Raw genomic sequence first — 19558 nt, 5'->3', positions numbered from 1 at the left:
AAAAAAATTAAATATAATATAATTGTAAAAACATAAAAATATATAGTCAAGAAATACAGGATAAATTAAACTTGTAAAAAAGCAGCTAATTTGCATATGTTGTAAAATGTACAACATGCGACTGCTCGCGGAAGTGAAATAAGGATGCATCCCGGAAGGTTAAATGTGACTGTGTCCTGCATTTGTGAGCAGGCATGTATCCAGAGGGGTGGCTCGAGAACCCCCTTAAGTTTTTGGTTTACACTAGATAAAATTAAGTTTTTGGCTTCTCGTGTCTGTAAATTAAAATTATGTGACGGTAAATTAAGGAGAGCAATAATTATCGAGGCAAAATGGAGAAGGTTCTATAACCCTGTTATTGATAATATCATGTATACAAAGTGGGTATCAGGGGCTTCCCTCCCCCACCCACTTCCGGAAATTTTTCAGTTTATACTAGATAAAATTATTATGTTTTTGGCTTCTTGTGTGTGTGTGTGTGAATTAAAATAATGTGACGATAATTTAAGGTGAGGAATAATTATTGAGGCAAGACAGAGAATGTTCTGTAACCCTGTTTTTTATAATATTGCATGTAAACTTTTCTTGCGCTTTCGGTATTGTCGCAGCAAGCATGAACATAGTGTAAAGGTGTGTCAGCATTTGGAAGTTGCACAACAAAGCACTGTTGAAGGTAGCGTTACGAGTAGGATGATTCATTACGTTATTTATTCTCTGGAAAACCAAAAAAGGAAACGTTCTTGAATAGCAAGTGGAGTCGAACTACTGGCAATATTAACAAAACATTTTATCTGCAGAACATAATGAGGAAATAAATTTGAGGATTGAATTTCCCAGTTGATCTGTGCAACAGAATCAGTTAATGAAACTTCAGGGATAAGTGTGACAGTTCATACAGTGGATTAGTGATCAGTCAGTGCCCATTGACAGTTTTATATGGGATTTGTAAATGAAGAGGACTAGTGACACAGTTTCCCATAAAATACCGAAGTCTACTTCTAGTTCCAGCTTGAGTCCAAAGCTGAAGACATTGATGACAATGGAACTCCTTGGAGCCTCAGTGTAGTGCTAGTTTGGATCAAGAGCTGAAGAGATCAAAGATCTTTAAAGTGAATATTCCCACATTCCCACTGATTGACAAGACATTTTTCTTCTGTGGTCAACATGAGCTGCTACTTCGAGGTGATGATGACAGTGGCCTACTAAGGGACTTTCAGACCATGTCGCATGATGATTTCACAAGTCTAACACAGACTTGTGCAGCTTTTTGTGTCGCTATGGTGTGAAATGTTGCTGTTGATTCACTCATTACAAATGACATATATCACATCCTTTCGGACCGAAATCTTCCTAAGTCCTGAAGATCCAAGTCACAAGGATGGGATATTAGGTCTTTGTTAAGATTAGGTGCAAAGGCGGGTGACAACACCCTAAATGATCCTATCCAAACCTGCTACAAGAACTCATCTTACTTCAATCTCCAATACGAAATAATACTGGTGATTTGATTTTACAAAAAACATGTCCGAGAAAAACAGTGGTGTGCCAACGATTTTCGAAAGAAAATCAATCCAGCTGTATACAAGAAGACTTCCTCTTTTTCGTGCCGATATATGTCATGACTGCTGAAGCTGTGACAAAGACAATTTTGAACACTTGCGAGTGCTTAGGCCTGAATATGAACAATTTGGTGAGTTTTGGCTTTGATAAGATGTGCAAACATGGGAGCACAGAACACATAAGTGGTGTTCAGGCTCGAAGCAGAGAGAAATATATGTATCCGAGTGCTGTCTGCGTCCACTTTGCAGTCCACAGTTTGAATCTCGCGTTGTTGAGTGGATTGCCCATTCCGTGTATAAAACCTTCATAAAAACAGTCAAAGACACCATAGATGTGTTGATGTCTGATGAAAAGAAACAGACAAATGAAACACATGCATACTGAGATGGTTTCGGCACACACACACACACACACAAAATGTTAATTCATTGCAACAGATGAGTCAAGTGGTAAAATATGTCCTGATTTCACGTTCTTATAAAAATGGAAGCCTTAAACAGTGGCGACGATTTAGGGGACAGTCGGTCCCAATTTTTTGCCCCCTCACTATGGCCTCTTAATGCTAAACCTTGTCTACCAAGACACAGTAAACTTTCCTTCCAACCTCTCCCCCCTCCCCCATTTTAGCACTCAATTACCACACTGGGATCCCCTGTTTTAGCACCCAATTACCACACTGGCCTTAAATATAGCTACACTTGTGAGGTTCCATCTATACCCCTATACAAATGTTATTTAGCCCCCCAAAAAATAATTTCTGGATACGTGCCTGTTTGTGACAGTGTGGCCTACTTTTTGCTTATAGTGATTTTGTAACCTTATTTTTTAATGGCCCACACAAAGTCTCAATTTGACATCATTTTAAAGCTACTAGTACACTCTGGTGAATTCAGTTAAACTTCAAAATATGCCTCAATTGAAAGTACATATCATTACTTTGGACATCCTTTGCATAAATGATTGGTTAACACTCTCGCCTTTGGTATGACTGAGGCAGGGTATAATCCAAATGGAGCTCAGAAATTTTAATGTTCATCCAGCAGATGTTAAAATTAGATGAGTGACGTGATGGAACACAATGCACTGACCAAGATATCACCCAATCAAAAATGAACTAAGCAGGTCTTGAGCCAAAAATATAAGTAGCACTAGAGAACCTGTTTGTCACACAGTGCTAGAGATCATGATCATGGCAGTAACACATTGAATAACATTTGATATTGTGTCTAATAACTTGAGCTATGGTTTCAAACTTATGGGATACTCTGTATGTGTACTTTGAAAATAAAAAATATATGCATTATCATAACTAAAGTACCATTGTTTTCTAAATAGGATTCTGATACAACAGTGCCGGTAATCTTGAGAAGTACTGATGACATTATTTGGATATCTCAACCCTTTAGAGCTTCAGTAATACTGTGGTATATTTATACACATATACTCAAATCCAAGACACCATCGAATCCAAGGTGCACCTAAATTTTCAACATCCAAAATAAAAAAAAAAGTGCACCTTAGATGCAACAAATCTATAATGTACTATTCCTATCACTTGTTTCTTAGTTCCATTACATGCAAAGCTTCAGACAGGTGTATTATCCTCTAGAATAGGTCTGATATAAATGAAGAATATTAAATGTAGAAAATTCAAATTATTATTGGCAAGTGTTTCTTGAAAAAAGTAAATGGTTCATTTGTTTCCATTACTAAATTACATAACCAGGTGACTACAGTGGGATTTGCCTTTGAAAAGAAACTCCGTATTTAGACATTTACTTGTAATTTAGTATCTGCCATTTTTGTTATTATTTGTATGAATATATGTGTACGTATACAATATAGTCATATTCATACAATTCACAATTTTGAAATTTACTTTACAAAATTGTGAATTGTATGAATATGAATATATTGTATATGTACACTTATATTCATAAGAATAATAACAAAAATGGCAGATACTAAATTACAGGCTATTCATCTATAGAACAGATCAGTAAAATTATTGGTAATTTTTCGGATATGCTTACATGCTTATATTAGCCAATACTGTCAGACTATAGAATAATCTGCATGTAAATAGTGCTTAAGTAAGTTAGAACATTAAAGACATGTTTGAAAATTAATTTGACATTATCTGGAAGAACTGGATAAGTTAGGAAATTTATTTTAGAAAAATGAGTGTACACTCTGATATTGCAAGCATTGCATTATATCAAAAGTATGGACTGACACCCCTTCATTGCCAATTTCATTGGTTGATATACTTCTGTATTACCTCAGAACTAAACAATAGAAGCCACTTATAATAGCTGTGATAGTGACACTGCTCTTAATATTACACTCATGACAATGGTGTCATTCTTTCTTAGCAAACATAAAAATGCTATGAACAAAGAATATGGTATTTGTAAGTCTTTTATTTCTCTATTTCTGGAATTAAGAATATCCTGTGATAATTATTTTTATTGCCATGAAAATATATGTGCACACAGACATTAGCCAAAACAGATTAGTGTAATCAGTCTACCACAGCTGTTTATTATGTGTAGTAAGGTATACTTGAAGTTAGAGATAGAACAGCCTAATCGGTATGACATCAGTAATCACTGATTAAGCATATTGGTTTATCAGTAAAATTGTCAATAATTTTTGTTTCTGTGAATGACACTTAGTACCAAATTCTACCATTTTGTTGTTATTTTTATGTGTGTAAAGTTATAATTCCTGTACAGTGGTTTGGTAAAGTAAATATCTAAATACCCAGTTCCTTTTTCTAAGCAAAAACTTATTGCAGTCTCCAAGTTACACGCATTACTTGAGAAGGTGAATAGAATATTTAGGTTCGTAATGGAATATCTACAACTCTTTTTTACTGAATGGAGTATTTAAAACAACTGGGTACACAGTACAGTGTTGGTTGCCAAGTGAAGAACAAAGATATAGTTGGTACAGAATAACATGGTCTTCTAACCAGGCTTGTCAAAACAAGCAATCTGTCGAGTGGCACAGTGTGGGTGCAGGGGGTATGTGGGCATGTAGTGAGACTGGTGGAGGCTGAAGTTGGTTGGGAGAGTTACTGAGTGGCTTCATTTAGGCCAGTTAATATGATTGTACTCAAGGCTCATATGAAAGCCCATTCCCAATGTTTTCATACTGAGGTGATGGTAGACTGAACTGAATGTATGGATGATCGCTACCCAGAAGCAATCGTTGAAGGTGCTATTGATGTGAATGGCATCAGTCAGTTCCAGGTTTTTGGGTGGAAAGTTGTTGGTTGTTGATCCTGAGGCTGAGACCTGTGGAAATTTCTCCCAGGTAAAAGCTAACACAGAAGTTACAGGGTAGTATATCAATATGGTTCAAAGTGTGGCAGGTTTCTTTTGGGTGGAGAGAAGAGTTGCCTGTTGCAATGTGAATCTGAAAAGTAGAAGAAATGATGAGAACTGGACAGATTTGAAGTTGCATTTGTGAAGGCAGGGTGTTGGTTGCAAGGTGCTGGACTATTTGTGGACCAGGATGATTTTGAGATTTGGTCGGCAGTTGATAACAACCTTGGACTTGTCAGAAAGTAGTCTCTGATGTTTGGATCACTGTTGAGAATGGGGAGGAGGGAATATAGGGCGTAACTGGTTTCGATTAGGTCAGGGTGATATTGGGTGACAAGTACTAAGTGGAGCTTGTGTCAGGTTCATTGGTGACAGTAGCCCCATCTAGTTCGCTGCCCTTTTTGACTCTCTCTGCACTTGCACATCTAATTGGTTACATGGTGCAACATTGACTCGTCTACTTCGTTGATTTGGTGTCAAGTAGTGTATTTGGTGTCTGTATCATTTGCACTATGTTCTGGAGCATTGTAATGTGTGGTGTATGATCATGTGGTGAATGCTAACTAATCAAATGAACGTTTAAATCAGCAGACAGGCATTTGTTGAATCTTCGTCTACTTGGTTGAATGTCATTTCAGTAAGTCATTAAGTTGGTTTTGTAAATTGGATAGGAAGGGTTCCCCATGTGTCCAGAAGCATGAACATGTCATCAATAAATGGATCCAGGGGGAGGGGGGGGGAGTTTCAAGGATTGTGTATCCAGGCACTCTTCTTTGAGTTTGCCTATGAAGAGGTCCATATTGGATGGGCCCATTCTGATTTTCTGAAGGAACTGGTTGGTGTCTTTCATTGGGGGAATTATGACTGGACACAATGGGTCTTCCAGTATTGGGTAGTATGTAAAAGTAGAAATGCAGTGATCTGTAGGATAAGTGTGACTATAGTAGAGTCAGTCAGACTATCAGGAAGACCCCAAGTGTGAATAAAATCCTGAAGTTTTCTGAGTTGTGTGGTTGATTGGTAAACTGTGTGTGTGTGTTAGAGCTGAGCCAATACAACTTTGAATCAATGGTCATACTGATACCAGTACTCTTACAGATTCACACCAATTCCAATACCTGAAAATTGTGACAATTGAAATTTTAAAATATCGATTGATATTATTGAGTGAGTGTTTCACTCCAATTATAAGCATCAATTTACCAGAGTTTTGTTTCATCATATTCCAGAATTACATCAGAATATCAACATATGTGTTATACAATCACAAAATACAATTTTTCATGCAATTCTGATGCAAAATAAATGGAAACTTTAAATTTTGGATAATTTCCAAATTTAATGAGACTCTGAAAGTGTCTGGTGGCATTTTTGCAAACCACGCATAAAACCAAAATGCTGGAAAAGTATCAGCTGGTATCGATAAATGAAATATAACCAATACCTTCCAATAATACCACTGGAATCGACTCAGCCCTAATATATATTGTGGAATGTCTGTCGGTGCAGGTGTGAGTCTCACAACTCAAAGATGATGAGAAAGGAGTTTAGCAGGTAAATGTCCAGTTCTAATGTGTGTTTTATCAGATTAGCCAATTTGATGGATACATCAAAAGTTTTCTTGGAATGTGTTATACTCCAAATCTGCTCAATACTAATTTATTCCCCTCGAAATCCAAATGTGCTTTTTGATTCTTTGGAAAACCATTTTCCGGTATAGTAATGACAACAATTGTAATATGCACTATGTTTGTCATTTTATTTGTGTGCTGCTGGAGACAATGTACGAATTTAAATCATAAACATGTAACCAAAGTGGAAACATGGAAATGTAAAATGAAGTTGTAGAACCACAAATTATTAATAATATACCACTGAGTGATAATTTAAAGTTTTGTTGTGTGTCAGATGCAGTCGTTTATGAAAATCAAAAATCATACGATTGGAAGTGAACCGTTGTACAATGAAGTCTGTAACTTCCAAGAACACTTAAATTTGGAATTCATTACACAAAATTATATTGTCAAATCAGACACAAATGATAAAACAAACAGTGTAGAAATTACCATAAATAATAAAGATATGGATATGCCAATATTAAATGAAATTCGGGCCTCGGAAGAACAAATTGTCCCTTTCATTCAGAATACATCATTCGATGATATTTAAAAGCAATATTACACAAAATTCTATTCTCATATATCCTGTCGATTGGTAATAGCATCTCCAACTTTATGTACGCTTCTCCCCATGGAAAAAGAAAGCAGTCACATGTAATATAAATTAAGGCTACAAACATTTATCATGCACAGAGATTTCAATTCAATTTCAACTCGTAAAGTATCATTCAAAGTCATTCACTTGCATTCATTCTTTCACAACAGGCGACGGAAAGGCTTTTGCAAGGCAAGATGGTTGGAGCTCACTTTCGAAAGATTGAGCTGGCTCTGGAAGTGCAGAGTTCAGATTTCGAGCAAGGAATTTGCTGAGCCAGGTTTAAATCTTGTACTGAACATTGCATGATATGCATGAAGATTAGCCTCGCATCAAGTATTTTTTCTTATCAGATTAACTTACATATGTTAACACATCTTGCAACAAACAACAATTAGAAATATGATGAAAATGTATTACTCAAATTTCAGCTTTTGAGAAGGAAACATTTTCTTCACTCATGAATGCATTCCTATTATTTCAGAAAGAATAATGACCTATAGGAAACAACTTCAGAGGATACCAATAATTATGTTGGCATTTCTTATCCCTTTTCTATGCCTAGCACAAGCACAGGATGATCAAGAAAGTCTTCATGAATGAAGTAATGATAATAGTATAAGATTGATTACTTTTGCAACCTTAAAGAATTTAATTGTGAAAAGTACCACACTTAAACATAAAGATATCCATAAATATACCTGGTCTTCTCCAGGTGGTAAAACTCATAATCAAATAGATCATATTCTCATTGATAAGAGAAGGCATACTAGTATAATTGACATTCGTTCACATAGAGGTGCTGACTGTGCCAGTGACCATTATTTAGTAATTACTAAATTAAGAGAAAGATTCACAGTGATAAATCATAAGCAACAAAATCTAAAAGTTATGCAGGAAAATTAACTGATGAAAGAATTAAGAAAGATTACCAAATTAAATTGTCAAATAGATTTGATGTTTTTGAGGATTTAAATGATGATGAAAATATAAATGAAACAGACATAAATAAGAATTGGGAGCACATACGTAATGCAATAGAATCAGCAGCTAAGGGAAGTATAGGATACCATAAACCAAGATAAAGTAAGACATGGTTTGATAACGAATGTCATAATCCAATAGAAATAAGAAATCAGGCTAGACTTAGGTGGTTAAATGGTTAAATAACTCTGATGATACAAATCTAAGCAATTATAATAGAATAAAGCGAGAAGTTAACCGCACCTTTAGAAGTAAAATAAGAGATTACTTGAAAAGCAAAATTAACAAAATTGAAACAAATAGCAAAAACAAAAATATGAGAGACTTATATAAAGGTGTAAATGAATTTAGAAAGGGGTGGCAACCTAAAGTAAACTTGATAAAAGATAAAAGCGGCATTTTTTTAGCTGGCCCAAGCAATATTTTAAATAGATGGAAGAGCTACTTTAATGACCTTTTAAATGTTCATGTAGGAGATAAATCAGAAGTAAATGAAGTCCACACAGCAGAACCTTTAGTTCCAGAACCTAACTTGACTGAAGTTAAAGATGCTATTAAAAGGCTAAAGAATAACAAAGCACCTGGCATTGATTTAATACCAGCTGAGTTAATTAAATATGGTGGAAATTCGTTAATATGTCAAATTCATAAATTAATTTGTTTAATATGGAATAAAAATAAATCCCTCAACAGTGGAAAGAATCCATAATTGTTCCTGTGTTTAAAAAAGGTTATAAAATGAACTGCAATAATTACCGTAGAATATCTTTACTCTCAACAACATATAAAATATTATCTAACATTCTCTTAACAACACTAGCCACATATGCTAAAGAAATTATAGGTGATTATCAATGTGGATTTAAATGTAACAGAACAACTACAGATCAAATTTTTCACATCTGACAGACACTTCAGAAAAAGTGGGAATATAATCAAAATGTCCATCAGCTATTCATTGATTTCAAAAAAGCATATGATTCAGTCAAAAGTGATAAATTATATAATATATTAGTCGAGTTTGGATTACCTAAGAAACTTGTTAGTACCAGTGAAACAAAGTAATTTTCGTGTGGGTATTAATATGTCTGACACATTTACAATTCATGATGGGTTAAAAGAAGGAGATGCATTATCTCCATTGCTCTTTAATTTTGCTTTAGAATATGCTGTTAGGAAGGTAAAACAAACTAAAGAAGGACTAAAATTAAACTGTGTGACTCAGTTGTTAGAATATGCAGATGATGTAGACTTATTAGGGGATGATATAAATACAATTAAGAATAATGCTAAAATATTTTTCAAAGCAGCTAAAGAGATAGGTTTGGAAGTTAGCAAAGAGAAAACTAGATATATGCTTACAGGCGGAAACCAAGTGTTAGGTAATAATCAAAATCTAATTATTGATAACAATTCATTTGAACCAGTTTCCAAATTTAAATACTTAGGAGTAATATTAACAAATGAAAATTATATTAAAGAGGAAATAAAAAGCAGGCTTAATTCAGGAAATGCATGTTACTTTTCTATTCATGAACTTTTGTCTTCTTGTTTAATATCTAAGAAACTAAAAGTTAAAATATACAAAACAGTAATTTTGCCTGCATTATTATATGGGTGTGAAACTTGGTCCCTTACATTGAAAGAGGAACATAAATTGAGAGTATTTGAAAATAAGATCCTTAGGAAAATATTTGGACCTAAAAGGGATGAGGAGACAGGTGAGTGGAGAAGGTTACATAATTTGGAACTACATAATTTATATTCATGTCCAGATATTATTAGAATGATTAAATCAAGAAGACTTAGGTGGGCAGGCCATGTGGCACGAATGGGAGAGGAGACGAGTTTACAGGATTCTAGTTGGGAAACCTGATGGTAAGAGACTAATAGGAAGGCCAAGAGGAAGACAACGTTGACACAGACCTAAAGGAAATCTGTAGGGATGGAAAAGAGTATATAAATCTTGCTCAGCATAGGTCATTTTTTAACATATCAGGCCATTGTGTATAATTTTAAAAGTTATTTTATAGGCCTTTTTTCCCTTGCTGTTGTAAGTCATCAACTTCCAATCCTTACTTAGTTTCAGCCAAAAAATACTATGAATGAGTCCCTAGTAATTAGAACCAGTTGATCGGGCATCTGATTGCCATGCAGGTGACCCAGGTTGAATTCCCAGGGTGGGTGATCCCAGGTGGGAATTTTTCCAACAGTGTCCCTGCATAGAGCAGCTGTGGAGTTCATTCAGCCTCTAATAAATGGATACGTGGGGCCAACCTCTTTGGAGGGATAAAAGCATCCAGAGCATTGTGCTGATCTCATCACCTTCCAAATGTGCAGAATGAAACCTTTTATGTTCGTAATTAATATTAACATGAATGTTACAATTGTTCAACTAGATACTTTTAGGTATGCTCAAGTTGTTGCTAAAGATAATTTTTAATCAAACAATTGTCTGTGATATGAATAAAATCAACTAACAGCATGTATTCTTGTACTTTCAGGTGATGAAGTGATAGAATGGAATGGACGGTCACTACAAGGAAAAAGTTTCGAAGAAGTGTATGACATAATTGCCGAATCAAAACAAGAACCTCAAGTAGAACTTATAGTTTCTCGTACACTAACTGACAGCCGTAGAGTTCGAGAACAACCTCTACGGAGACACACTAATGCGGGTATAGCTGGAAAAGGTAATTGTGTAATAACTTCAATCAGAAAAAAAAGTGTGGTAAAAAAAAAGTAGACAGAAGCAACATTGTCCAATGCATATGTTTACAAATACATATATAAAATAATATTGTAGTGTGAACAATATAGGTACAGGTATGTGCATGTCATTTATGTTGAAGAGAAAAAGAAGATTCATAACTAATTGAAGTTGTTCCTTCGTTGATGGTAAGGTAAAGAAATTATATTGAGATCAGTTACATGATGGTGAAATAAACATATTTCACAGTGTATTAACTTTCACTGTAGGAACATTGGTTCAGCACAGAACTGTTTTTTTTTTTAAATGCAGTATGAAATTTATACACATTTTTGCCCTGAACGTGAATGTATTTCATGTCCTCCATTAAGCATAAAATTGTTTTTGCTTTATAAGTTTTTTACTAAGTGAAGGGTGGAAGATAAAATTATGTTCTGTTAACGCATTTCATACTTAAATGAACATCCATAAAGTGTATATAGAAAGCAAATTTGATTCCTTAGTGTTTTCATATTATAAGGTAACATAGGAATGCATCTTGAATATGTTTCTGAGAAACTGGACTCTGTAATGATGTTATATGAGGCACATGCCAAAAAAAGGGCCGATAATTTTTTTACTTGGTACTGGCAACACTGACGGAGCTGCGTGTACACGGAAGCATGCTTTAGTATTCTGTGCCTGCAACAGAGGTATATTTCTCAGCGTGGAGGTGAGTATGTGTGAGTAGCAGAAGTTGAAATGGCTGCTGTAATAGAAAATCCCGCCAAATCATGGCAACCGTGTTTTGGGATCAGAAAAACGGGCCGATTGGGTATCACAGAGAATAAAATCAAGCGAGAAAATTTTTATTTTGATGCTATACAAGTGCATACCCTGGCTATTTTTCTACATAGACACCATGATGCTCCAAGCATTTTTGGTACCTTGGAACAAGTTTGCGTAGACCCTCTGCGTAGAAATCTGCCACCTGGAATCTCAGCCAGTTGAGAACTGATATCTTGAGAACTTCACTATCATTGAAACTTTGCGAAGCAAGCTACTTTTTGAGGTGAAGGAACAGAAAGTAATCACTTAAGGCAAGATCGGGACTGTATGGTGGGTGATTAAAACGTTCCCGTCAGAATTTTTGAGGTGTTGCAACAGTATGGTCAACTGTGTGTGGGCAGGCTTTGTCATGAATAAGCAGGATTCCAGACCGTGAAATTCCTCTTTGCTGGTTTTGGATGGCACGTCGCAGATTAGACAGTGTTTGGCGATACATGACTGTGATGATCTTGGTTCCAAGAATTTCACGATGATTACACCTTTTTGGTCCCAAAACACGGTTGCCATGATTTGGCAAGATTTTCTATTACAGCAGCCATTTCAACTTCCTGCTACTCGCACGTACGCACCTCCACACTGAGAAATATACCTCTGTTGCATGCACAGAATACTAAAGCATGCTTCATTGCACGTGCAGCTTCGTCAGTGTTGCCATTCCCAAGTAAAAAATTATTGGCCCTTTTTTTTTTACATGTGCCTCGTATATTCATGTATTCTCATATTTAAAAGTTCAATTGTCTTTTATAGTAATTGGACATGCTGCATTATTATTCACTTGCCACAACTCTTTGAGTTTTGGTAAGCTGAGCAATGCCACATCCTCATGTTTCCAATTTTTCAATTATTATTTTATTGAAACTTGGACACTCTCATCCAATTTTATTATTGATTTCCTTCATGGTCCTGCCATTTTGTAATTCTCTTGATGGTTTTGTTCAATGTCACCCAGCCAAGCCTTCCTTTGGAATGTTACTTTATCACAACACTCTTGGGGTCAAGTCAGTGGTCAACTTTCAAGTTTACCACCGAAGTTTGAAGGTTGAAGTCTCAGCCTTGGCATGGGTGTTCTTTGTGAGTGTCCCATCATCAATTTCATGTAATCATCATTGATCCTCATCATTGTGATTAGCCAAAAGTGACAGAAAAGTGATGCTAAATAACAGAATTCCAAATACTGTTACATCTTCACCTTATTCCTCTCTCTTTTCTGTTTTATTCCAGGAATTTTCTTTCTTTTTTGTTGTTTCTCATAAATAAATTTCATTATTTGGTATATTTGATTAAATGAATAAAAAGAACCTAAAATATATTTTCCACCAAGAGTTAAGAATTATTCTTCAGGGTGTTTTACAACTATGATTTAGAATTTCTTGATATTAATTAACTCACAAACACCACCTTATGTGCATCAAACCTTCATTTCTAATTCTGACTCATACTTTGATTTGCTGTTGAGCATAGAAACTAGAATGAGTAAAGCTTTCAATTTTATTTCATACAGCTACAATTACAGGTATTCTCATTACACCTCTTTTTAACACATCTCTGTGCATAACTTTATTTAGATGTGTAAGAAATAACCCTTTCTCAAGACACCCAAATGTCTTCCACTTCCATGTAGTACACTCTGGACTGCATTTTACAGACTAACAACGCTCTGGCGTCTGGACCCATGACCAGTGTAATCCTCTATGTTGTGATGTGTTTGTGATTGTCCCTTCATCCACTTCGTCTTATCACCATTCATCCCCATCTTCGCAATTAGCCAAAAGTGGCAGAAACGCAAAGTCAAATAAATCAAATCAATCAATCATAACTTTATTTAATTTATTTTACATAATATTTCCTATTTTTTGATAGTGTAATATTAAAATCATTATCTATATTTGATACATACAATTTATGTACTATATTTCTTTAGTTAATGTATCGATTAATATCATCATGTATAATGATGATGATTGAAGAGGTTCATGACATAAGCATGAATTGTTTTTCATGCTTTTCCATTGTCTCTAAACCCATACATAACTGCAAGGGCTGCAATGCCTACCAAAATGCACAAAGGGTGCAGGAAGTTGATTGTTTCCATTTTTATTTTGCTTTCTATCATAGTGAGTCGTATCAATCTGTGATTAATCTTTATCAGAATATCTTTGACACCTGCAGTCCAACTGTCCAAATTGCTTCAACATCTGATTTTGGCAGAGGCTTTTAGAACATTGCATTATCTTGGTTCAATGCACAATATTGCACAATGTTGCACCAGCACTATGACGAATGGTGAAAATACTTGCTCTGGCAACAAAATTCAGTCTATACTGAAGTATTGTAAGACTTGAGATTTGAAGCTACCATCCTTGGAATGATCTTGAGAATACTTATTAGTAGGGATTTTCTGATACTGGTCAAGCACCAATATGAAATTTGCCGGTACTTATAATATTCAACTGATCTGATATAAAATTGCAAGTATTCCATGAAAAGCAAGAACAGTTCATTAATGTCCTTAGTTAAAGTGGCTGCAATGGGTTTGCCTTTGTAAGGAAAACTGTATATTTAGACATCTACTTTGTAAAATCAGGGTATATGAATTTCACCTTTATAATAGGAATGAGCCAATAAAACACCATTACCAATCCACCAATACTGATGCAAATATTTGAAAATTGAAAGAATTTAAATTAATTCAAAATATCTATAAATTAAAAAAAAAATAATTGGGACCACACCATATCAATCTGTTTGGGTTTTACTTTAAAATATTAATAATTTTGTATAATTAATTCTTCTCAAAATCCATTTGTCCCTGCAGTGCCATTGCCAAAATAACAAAAATTATGCATTTTGTGTAATTTTCAAAATATATTTTGACTCTGAAGGTGGATATTTTTTTTCACACTGATATTTTGCATACCCTGTGAGATTCTCAAACTCTGAAAAAGTATCGACCAATATCGGTGAAAAAAATTGAACCAATACTTTCTGATACTGGTACCAATGGTATCGGCCAATAATGATACATCATTATCATTATCAGCTTAACCCTATTTTATACACATAAAATGAATAACAAAAGGCAGAATCTTGCACTAAGTTACAGCCTGTTTATAGAAACATTATCAGCACATTTACCAATCAACTGGAGCCGGACCCTGTGGCCGAGTGGTTAGCACATCGTGATGCGACGCCAAGGGTCTCGGGTTCGAGTCCCGCACAGGCTTGGTTGTTTGTGAATGTCCCTTCATCAATTTCATCATTTCATCACTCATCCCCATCTTTACAAATTAGTCACGAGGCACAAAACGTGAAGTAAAATAAAGTAAATCAATCAAAACCAATCAACTGGTAGACTGATATGCCTGTATTGACCAATGAGCGAGTACTCATTACATTACACAACTCCTTCTATTTGCTGAATGCAAAACATAACAAATTTAAGCTCATATTAAATGATTCCAGACCTATACATATTCATTACTACAAGTATGTGCATGTGTTCGGGGGAGGGTTATAGATTCATGTTGCCTCCTTCTTCCTTAGAAAGTTCAAGGGTGATTAAGAAACATAAACAAAGCAGAATCACTTGGGGATGTTTCATTTATTGTAATTATTGCTTCCTTTTAACAGCATTAGCACTTTAAAAATATTTATAAAAATTTCAGATACAAACATTTCACAAAGATTCAAAATTATATTGGTATCTGTATCAGAAAGTATAGTTTGGAATTTAATCACCAATTCTGGCCAATACTTTCTACCTAGGTAGGGTCTGGACCTTTTGCAGGGTCCACAAAAAATGGTACGTAACACTTTTGCAGAGTCTGGATATCCTGGAAATTATGCAAAAATGAATAATTTTCATTATTTTTGCAACAACATTGTGGGGAAAAGTGGATTTTGTGATTAAATTATTAACTCATGTGACATTATGAATAGTTTAAACCATAACTGTGGCACATTTATACAGTTTCAATGGAAAATTTATAGATTAAAATTTATAAATACTCTGAGCTGTTTTGACTTGTTATAATTTTCTAGTTTGGTTTGAGTTGCTGTTTTAAGTCCACTTTATGCACAGTAAGGCTAATCGGGACTGGACCTACAATTTAAAGTGGGATCCGAACCACTTGTGCCTCCACCGGGTATCGAACCCGGGACCCCTCGATTACAAGGCAATGACGCTACCACTGCGCCATGGGGGAGGCCCCGTTATAATTTTCTAGTATCCGTATCAGTGGAAATCTGTAAGAGTATCAGCGCTGATATCGGTTCAAAGTGATATCGGTTGAGCTCCAAGATTAAACATTAACAGGTACAATAGTACATTCAGTTACACTAGTCATAGAAATATCATATTGGTAAATTATCAGTAGTTTTGCTGACATATTATATATATATCTACAATCTTCAATCCAATCCAGTATTTGGAGGCACACAGTGGTTCGGATCCCACTTTAAACTGTAGGTCCAGTCCCGATCAGCCTTACTGTGCATAAAGGACTTAAAACACCAAATCAATGAATCAATCAATCAAACCAATCAAGTACTAATTAAACTGTAAGGTCCCTAATGTGTGTAAAAAAAGAAATACAATTTGTAGAATTTTGAGTTCAATTACAGGCTATTTATAGAATTATTGAATCAATAAATTTATCTGCAATGCCAATACAGTACCAATTAATTCAGTTCCATCTGCATTAAGAAAGAAGTTACTGTTCTACATGAATTTCATATGAACTAGAATGAGATGATAAAATTGTGGAATCAGGTCACAGGCTATTTTATAGAATATCAGTAATAATAACAGAATTATCAAGAATTCTAATGGTATATGCATATGCCATTGTCAGCGATGCCCTAAACTTTGTTTTTGGTATTCAGTATTCTTTCGGGTCTCCCAGATGGCACAGTGGTAGTGTCGCCGCCTTGTAATCAAGGGGTCCAGGGTTCGATACCCAGTGGAGGTGCATAGCGGTTCAGATCCCACTTTAAACTGTAGATCCAGTCTCGATTAGCCTTACTGTGCATAAAGTGGACTTAAAACACCAAATCAACCAATCAATATTCTTTTGTAACGTTTTCCATCTTGATTTGTGTTAAATGACAGTGTTGTGTATCCAAAACATTCCTATCTAATGGAGATACATAATGGTTTGGGTCCCACTTTAAACAGTAAGCCCAGTCCCAATTAGCCTTTCTGTGCATAAAGGAAATCTAAAAACAAACTCAAACAAACAAACAAAGACTTTCCTAAATGTTTTAATGTAAGTTATTTCTCTCTGCGTGACAACATTTTTATGTTCTGAAAAGGAGGAAATTTCATTTAACTTTTTATGTAATGTGAAATCTCTGTGTTGTAATCCACATCTCAAATGTATACTAACATTAACTCACTTATCAATTAATGACTGGTGAAGTCATCAATTTTTCTAACTCACTTTCTACACCATGGCTTACTTCTTATTATCTTCTGCCATTCTCTCTGACATAGTAGCCTGCCAGGGTCCCAGGTTCAAGGAGATGGGTATGGGTGTTCTTTGTGAATGTCCCTTCATTAATTTCATCATATTATCACATCACTCATCTTCATTGCGATTAGCCAGAAGTTGCAGAAAAGCAAAATAAAATAACCTAATTCTATGAATTATCACTCATCCTAATCTTTGTGATTAGCCAAAATTGGCAGAAAAGTGAATTAAAATAAACCAAATCAATCAATATTAACTTCCACTGAAATTTCTTATGCTGGATCAGATCCGAATAGCAGAATTCAAACTCTGGATCATCATCATCTTCCACTGTTTCCAGTTTTCTGGCTGGGAAGACATAGAAGTCAGCCAAATGCTCCATTTTATTTTGATGTTCTACCGTTGCTCCCTTTCCATCATGTTTTGACCTTTTACCACCCCTTGTGCAGTGTATGCTCTCATTGGCAGCCCTTCTGGCCCCATCCTCTTCATATGTCCAAACCACCTCATCTGTCCCTGATCTATTCTGTAGCTTCACAACCTCACACACTCTCTCTGTTGAATATCCTTGCTCCTTCGTATGTCACTTCTGGTCTTTCCTTTTATACTCCTTAAGAATTTCGTCTTCCATTTTCTGCAGCTAATTTCTGACTCCTCTTGCATTGTCCATATCTAAGCCTAATAAGACAGTTCCATTAAGAAAATAAATATTATTTTGTCGTGGGAGAACCAGAGGAATGTAACGTAAAAAATGCAGTGCTTGGTTTTTTTTAATGCATCTGTTTCACTCTATTTAGAGTCAGATCGATTCAGATCTCCACAAAAAAAATCAGTAAATTGGAGATATGTGATTGCACTTTACTGCTAAGGAGAAGTGTTGTAGATATATTGATCTTACTCCAAATAGAGCCTTTCAAAGTGATTAGATACATTTTAAAAAACGATTGACAATTTTTAATAAGATATTTTAAAAAATATACCTGGTATAGTATATCACTTTAAATGATAAACATTTTGACCCATGAACCTAGGATCTTCCTCAGCATTAAAACTAAATCGAGAAGATGTGGCGAGATACTATAAGAAGTTTGAACCTATTTTCTGTAAACGTATTCCCTATGTGTCTATTTCACATTGCATTTATCCTTTTCCAATGATTTCTGGGCACTAATCAGAAAAAAATGTAAACATGTGTCCATCTGTGTCAATCAGATACTTGGATGTATGTATATACAGTAAAACCTCGTTAATCCAGACTAATGGGAATGATAAGTTGACCAGTTTAACAAAAGTCCAGATTAACTGAAATAACTTAATAGAACAGTAGAAAGTCCATTAAAACTCTGTTTATAGCAACAAAACATGTTTATTATGGTGTATTTAAAGGGCATAGGCCTAAAAACACTATACAGTACACTACAAAGTCTGCGGGAAACAGAATTTCATCAGTGGTTGACTGCCTTTTCTTTGGGAAGTTCTCTTGTTGACTTCTAGCTACATTTAAAACCTTGCATTCTGCTTTTTTTATTGGTCTGTCCGAATTAAGCCAAGTCCAGCTTATCAAGGTCCAGATTAATGAGGTTTTACTGTATATATATTGGAAACTACCATAGCTGGCCAAAAATAAATTTGGTGAACTGATAGACTTATCCAATAATAACTTCTTATTCTTCCTTTGGTTTTACAACCCTTCTCAACAATGCCAGTTCATTAATTTTTGTTGTGCACCTTTTGTCTCCACCTTCTTATCCTCATTGTTCTGATATTTCTCTCTGCACCATCTATCCATTTCATCATGGGTGGCACTCTTCTTCATCTGCCATCAGGGTTAATGGAAAATATTTTCCTTAATACATTCATTCAATCTAATATTTTGGTCCGTATATTTTTTGTAATATTTCCTTTCCCAAATCATTAATGATGCTCTCTCCGAAAGTGTCCAGGTTTCACTTTCATGCAGTTTTGTTGGTCAAATCATGGTATTATACACTACACACTGAATTTTAAAGACCTTGATAGTCGTCTATTCCAAAATACATCAGCAAAGATATGACCATGTTTGTTGCCTGCTGAATTTTTTCCTTGATATCAAGCTCTACATTGTTTTGTTGAGTCAGATATTTCAAGTTTTCCACCTCTTCATAATCAAGAAAGAAAAATTACTTTCCTTAATCACTTTGTATTAGTATTGGGACAGATTAGTCAGTACTCTATTAGTATCAGTAAAATTACTGATATTTTTACTTGTCCAACATATCTACAAATAGCCTGTAATTTATCACAAATTCTGCCATATTGTTACAATTTTTATGCATATTAATGTGTAATTCATATACCCTAGTACTGTAAAGTGAATGTCTAAATACAGTTCATTTTTCAATATGAACCCATTGCAATCACCTGCAAATTTATATCAGATTGGATGAATATTGGTCATCTTCATTGGTAAATTTTAGATC

The 19558-nt window shown here is 34.9% G+C and overlaps 2 protein-coding genes across 7 annotated transcripts in view; both read left to right on the top strand.

The window, feature by feature from the left end:
* Positions 1 to 19558, top strand: part of Rim (Rab3 interacting molecule) — a 500966-nt gene that overhangs the window by 381583 nt on the left and 99825 nt on the right. For 5 of the 6 annotated variants that reach the window (XM_083129798.1, XM_083129799.1, XM_083129797.1 and 2 more), the window contains exon 6: positions 10595 to 10783. The exons of the other annotated variant lie outside the window; for it this stretch is intronic. In XM_083129798.1, coding sequence (XP_082985924.1) covers positions 10595 to 10783 — 189 coding nt within the window. The remainder of the gene's footprint in view (positions 1 to 10594; positions 10784 to 19558) is intronic. 6 annotated transcript variants of the gene reach the window in all.
* Positions 1 to 19558, top strand: part of botv (exostosin like glycosyltransferase 3) — a 607246-nt gene that overhangs the window by 539473 nt on the left and 48215 nt on the right. The gene's annotated exons all lie outside the window — the stretch shown is intronic.

Source organism: Lepisma saccharinum, chromosome 10, assembly GCF_977018435.1.
Source record: "Lepisma saccharinum chromosome 10, izLepSacc3.1, whole genome shotgun sequence".
NCBI lineage: Eukaryota > Metazoa > Arthropoda > Insecta > Zygentoma > Lepismatidae > Lepisma > Lepisma saccharinum.
This window is presented reverse-complemented; position numbering and strand designations above follow the sequence as displayed.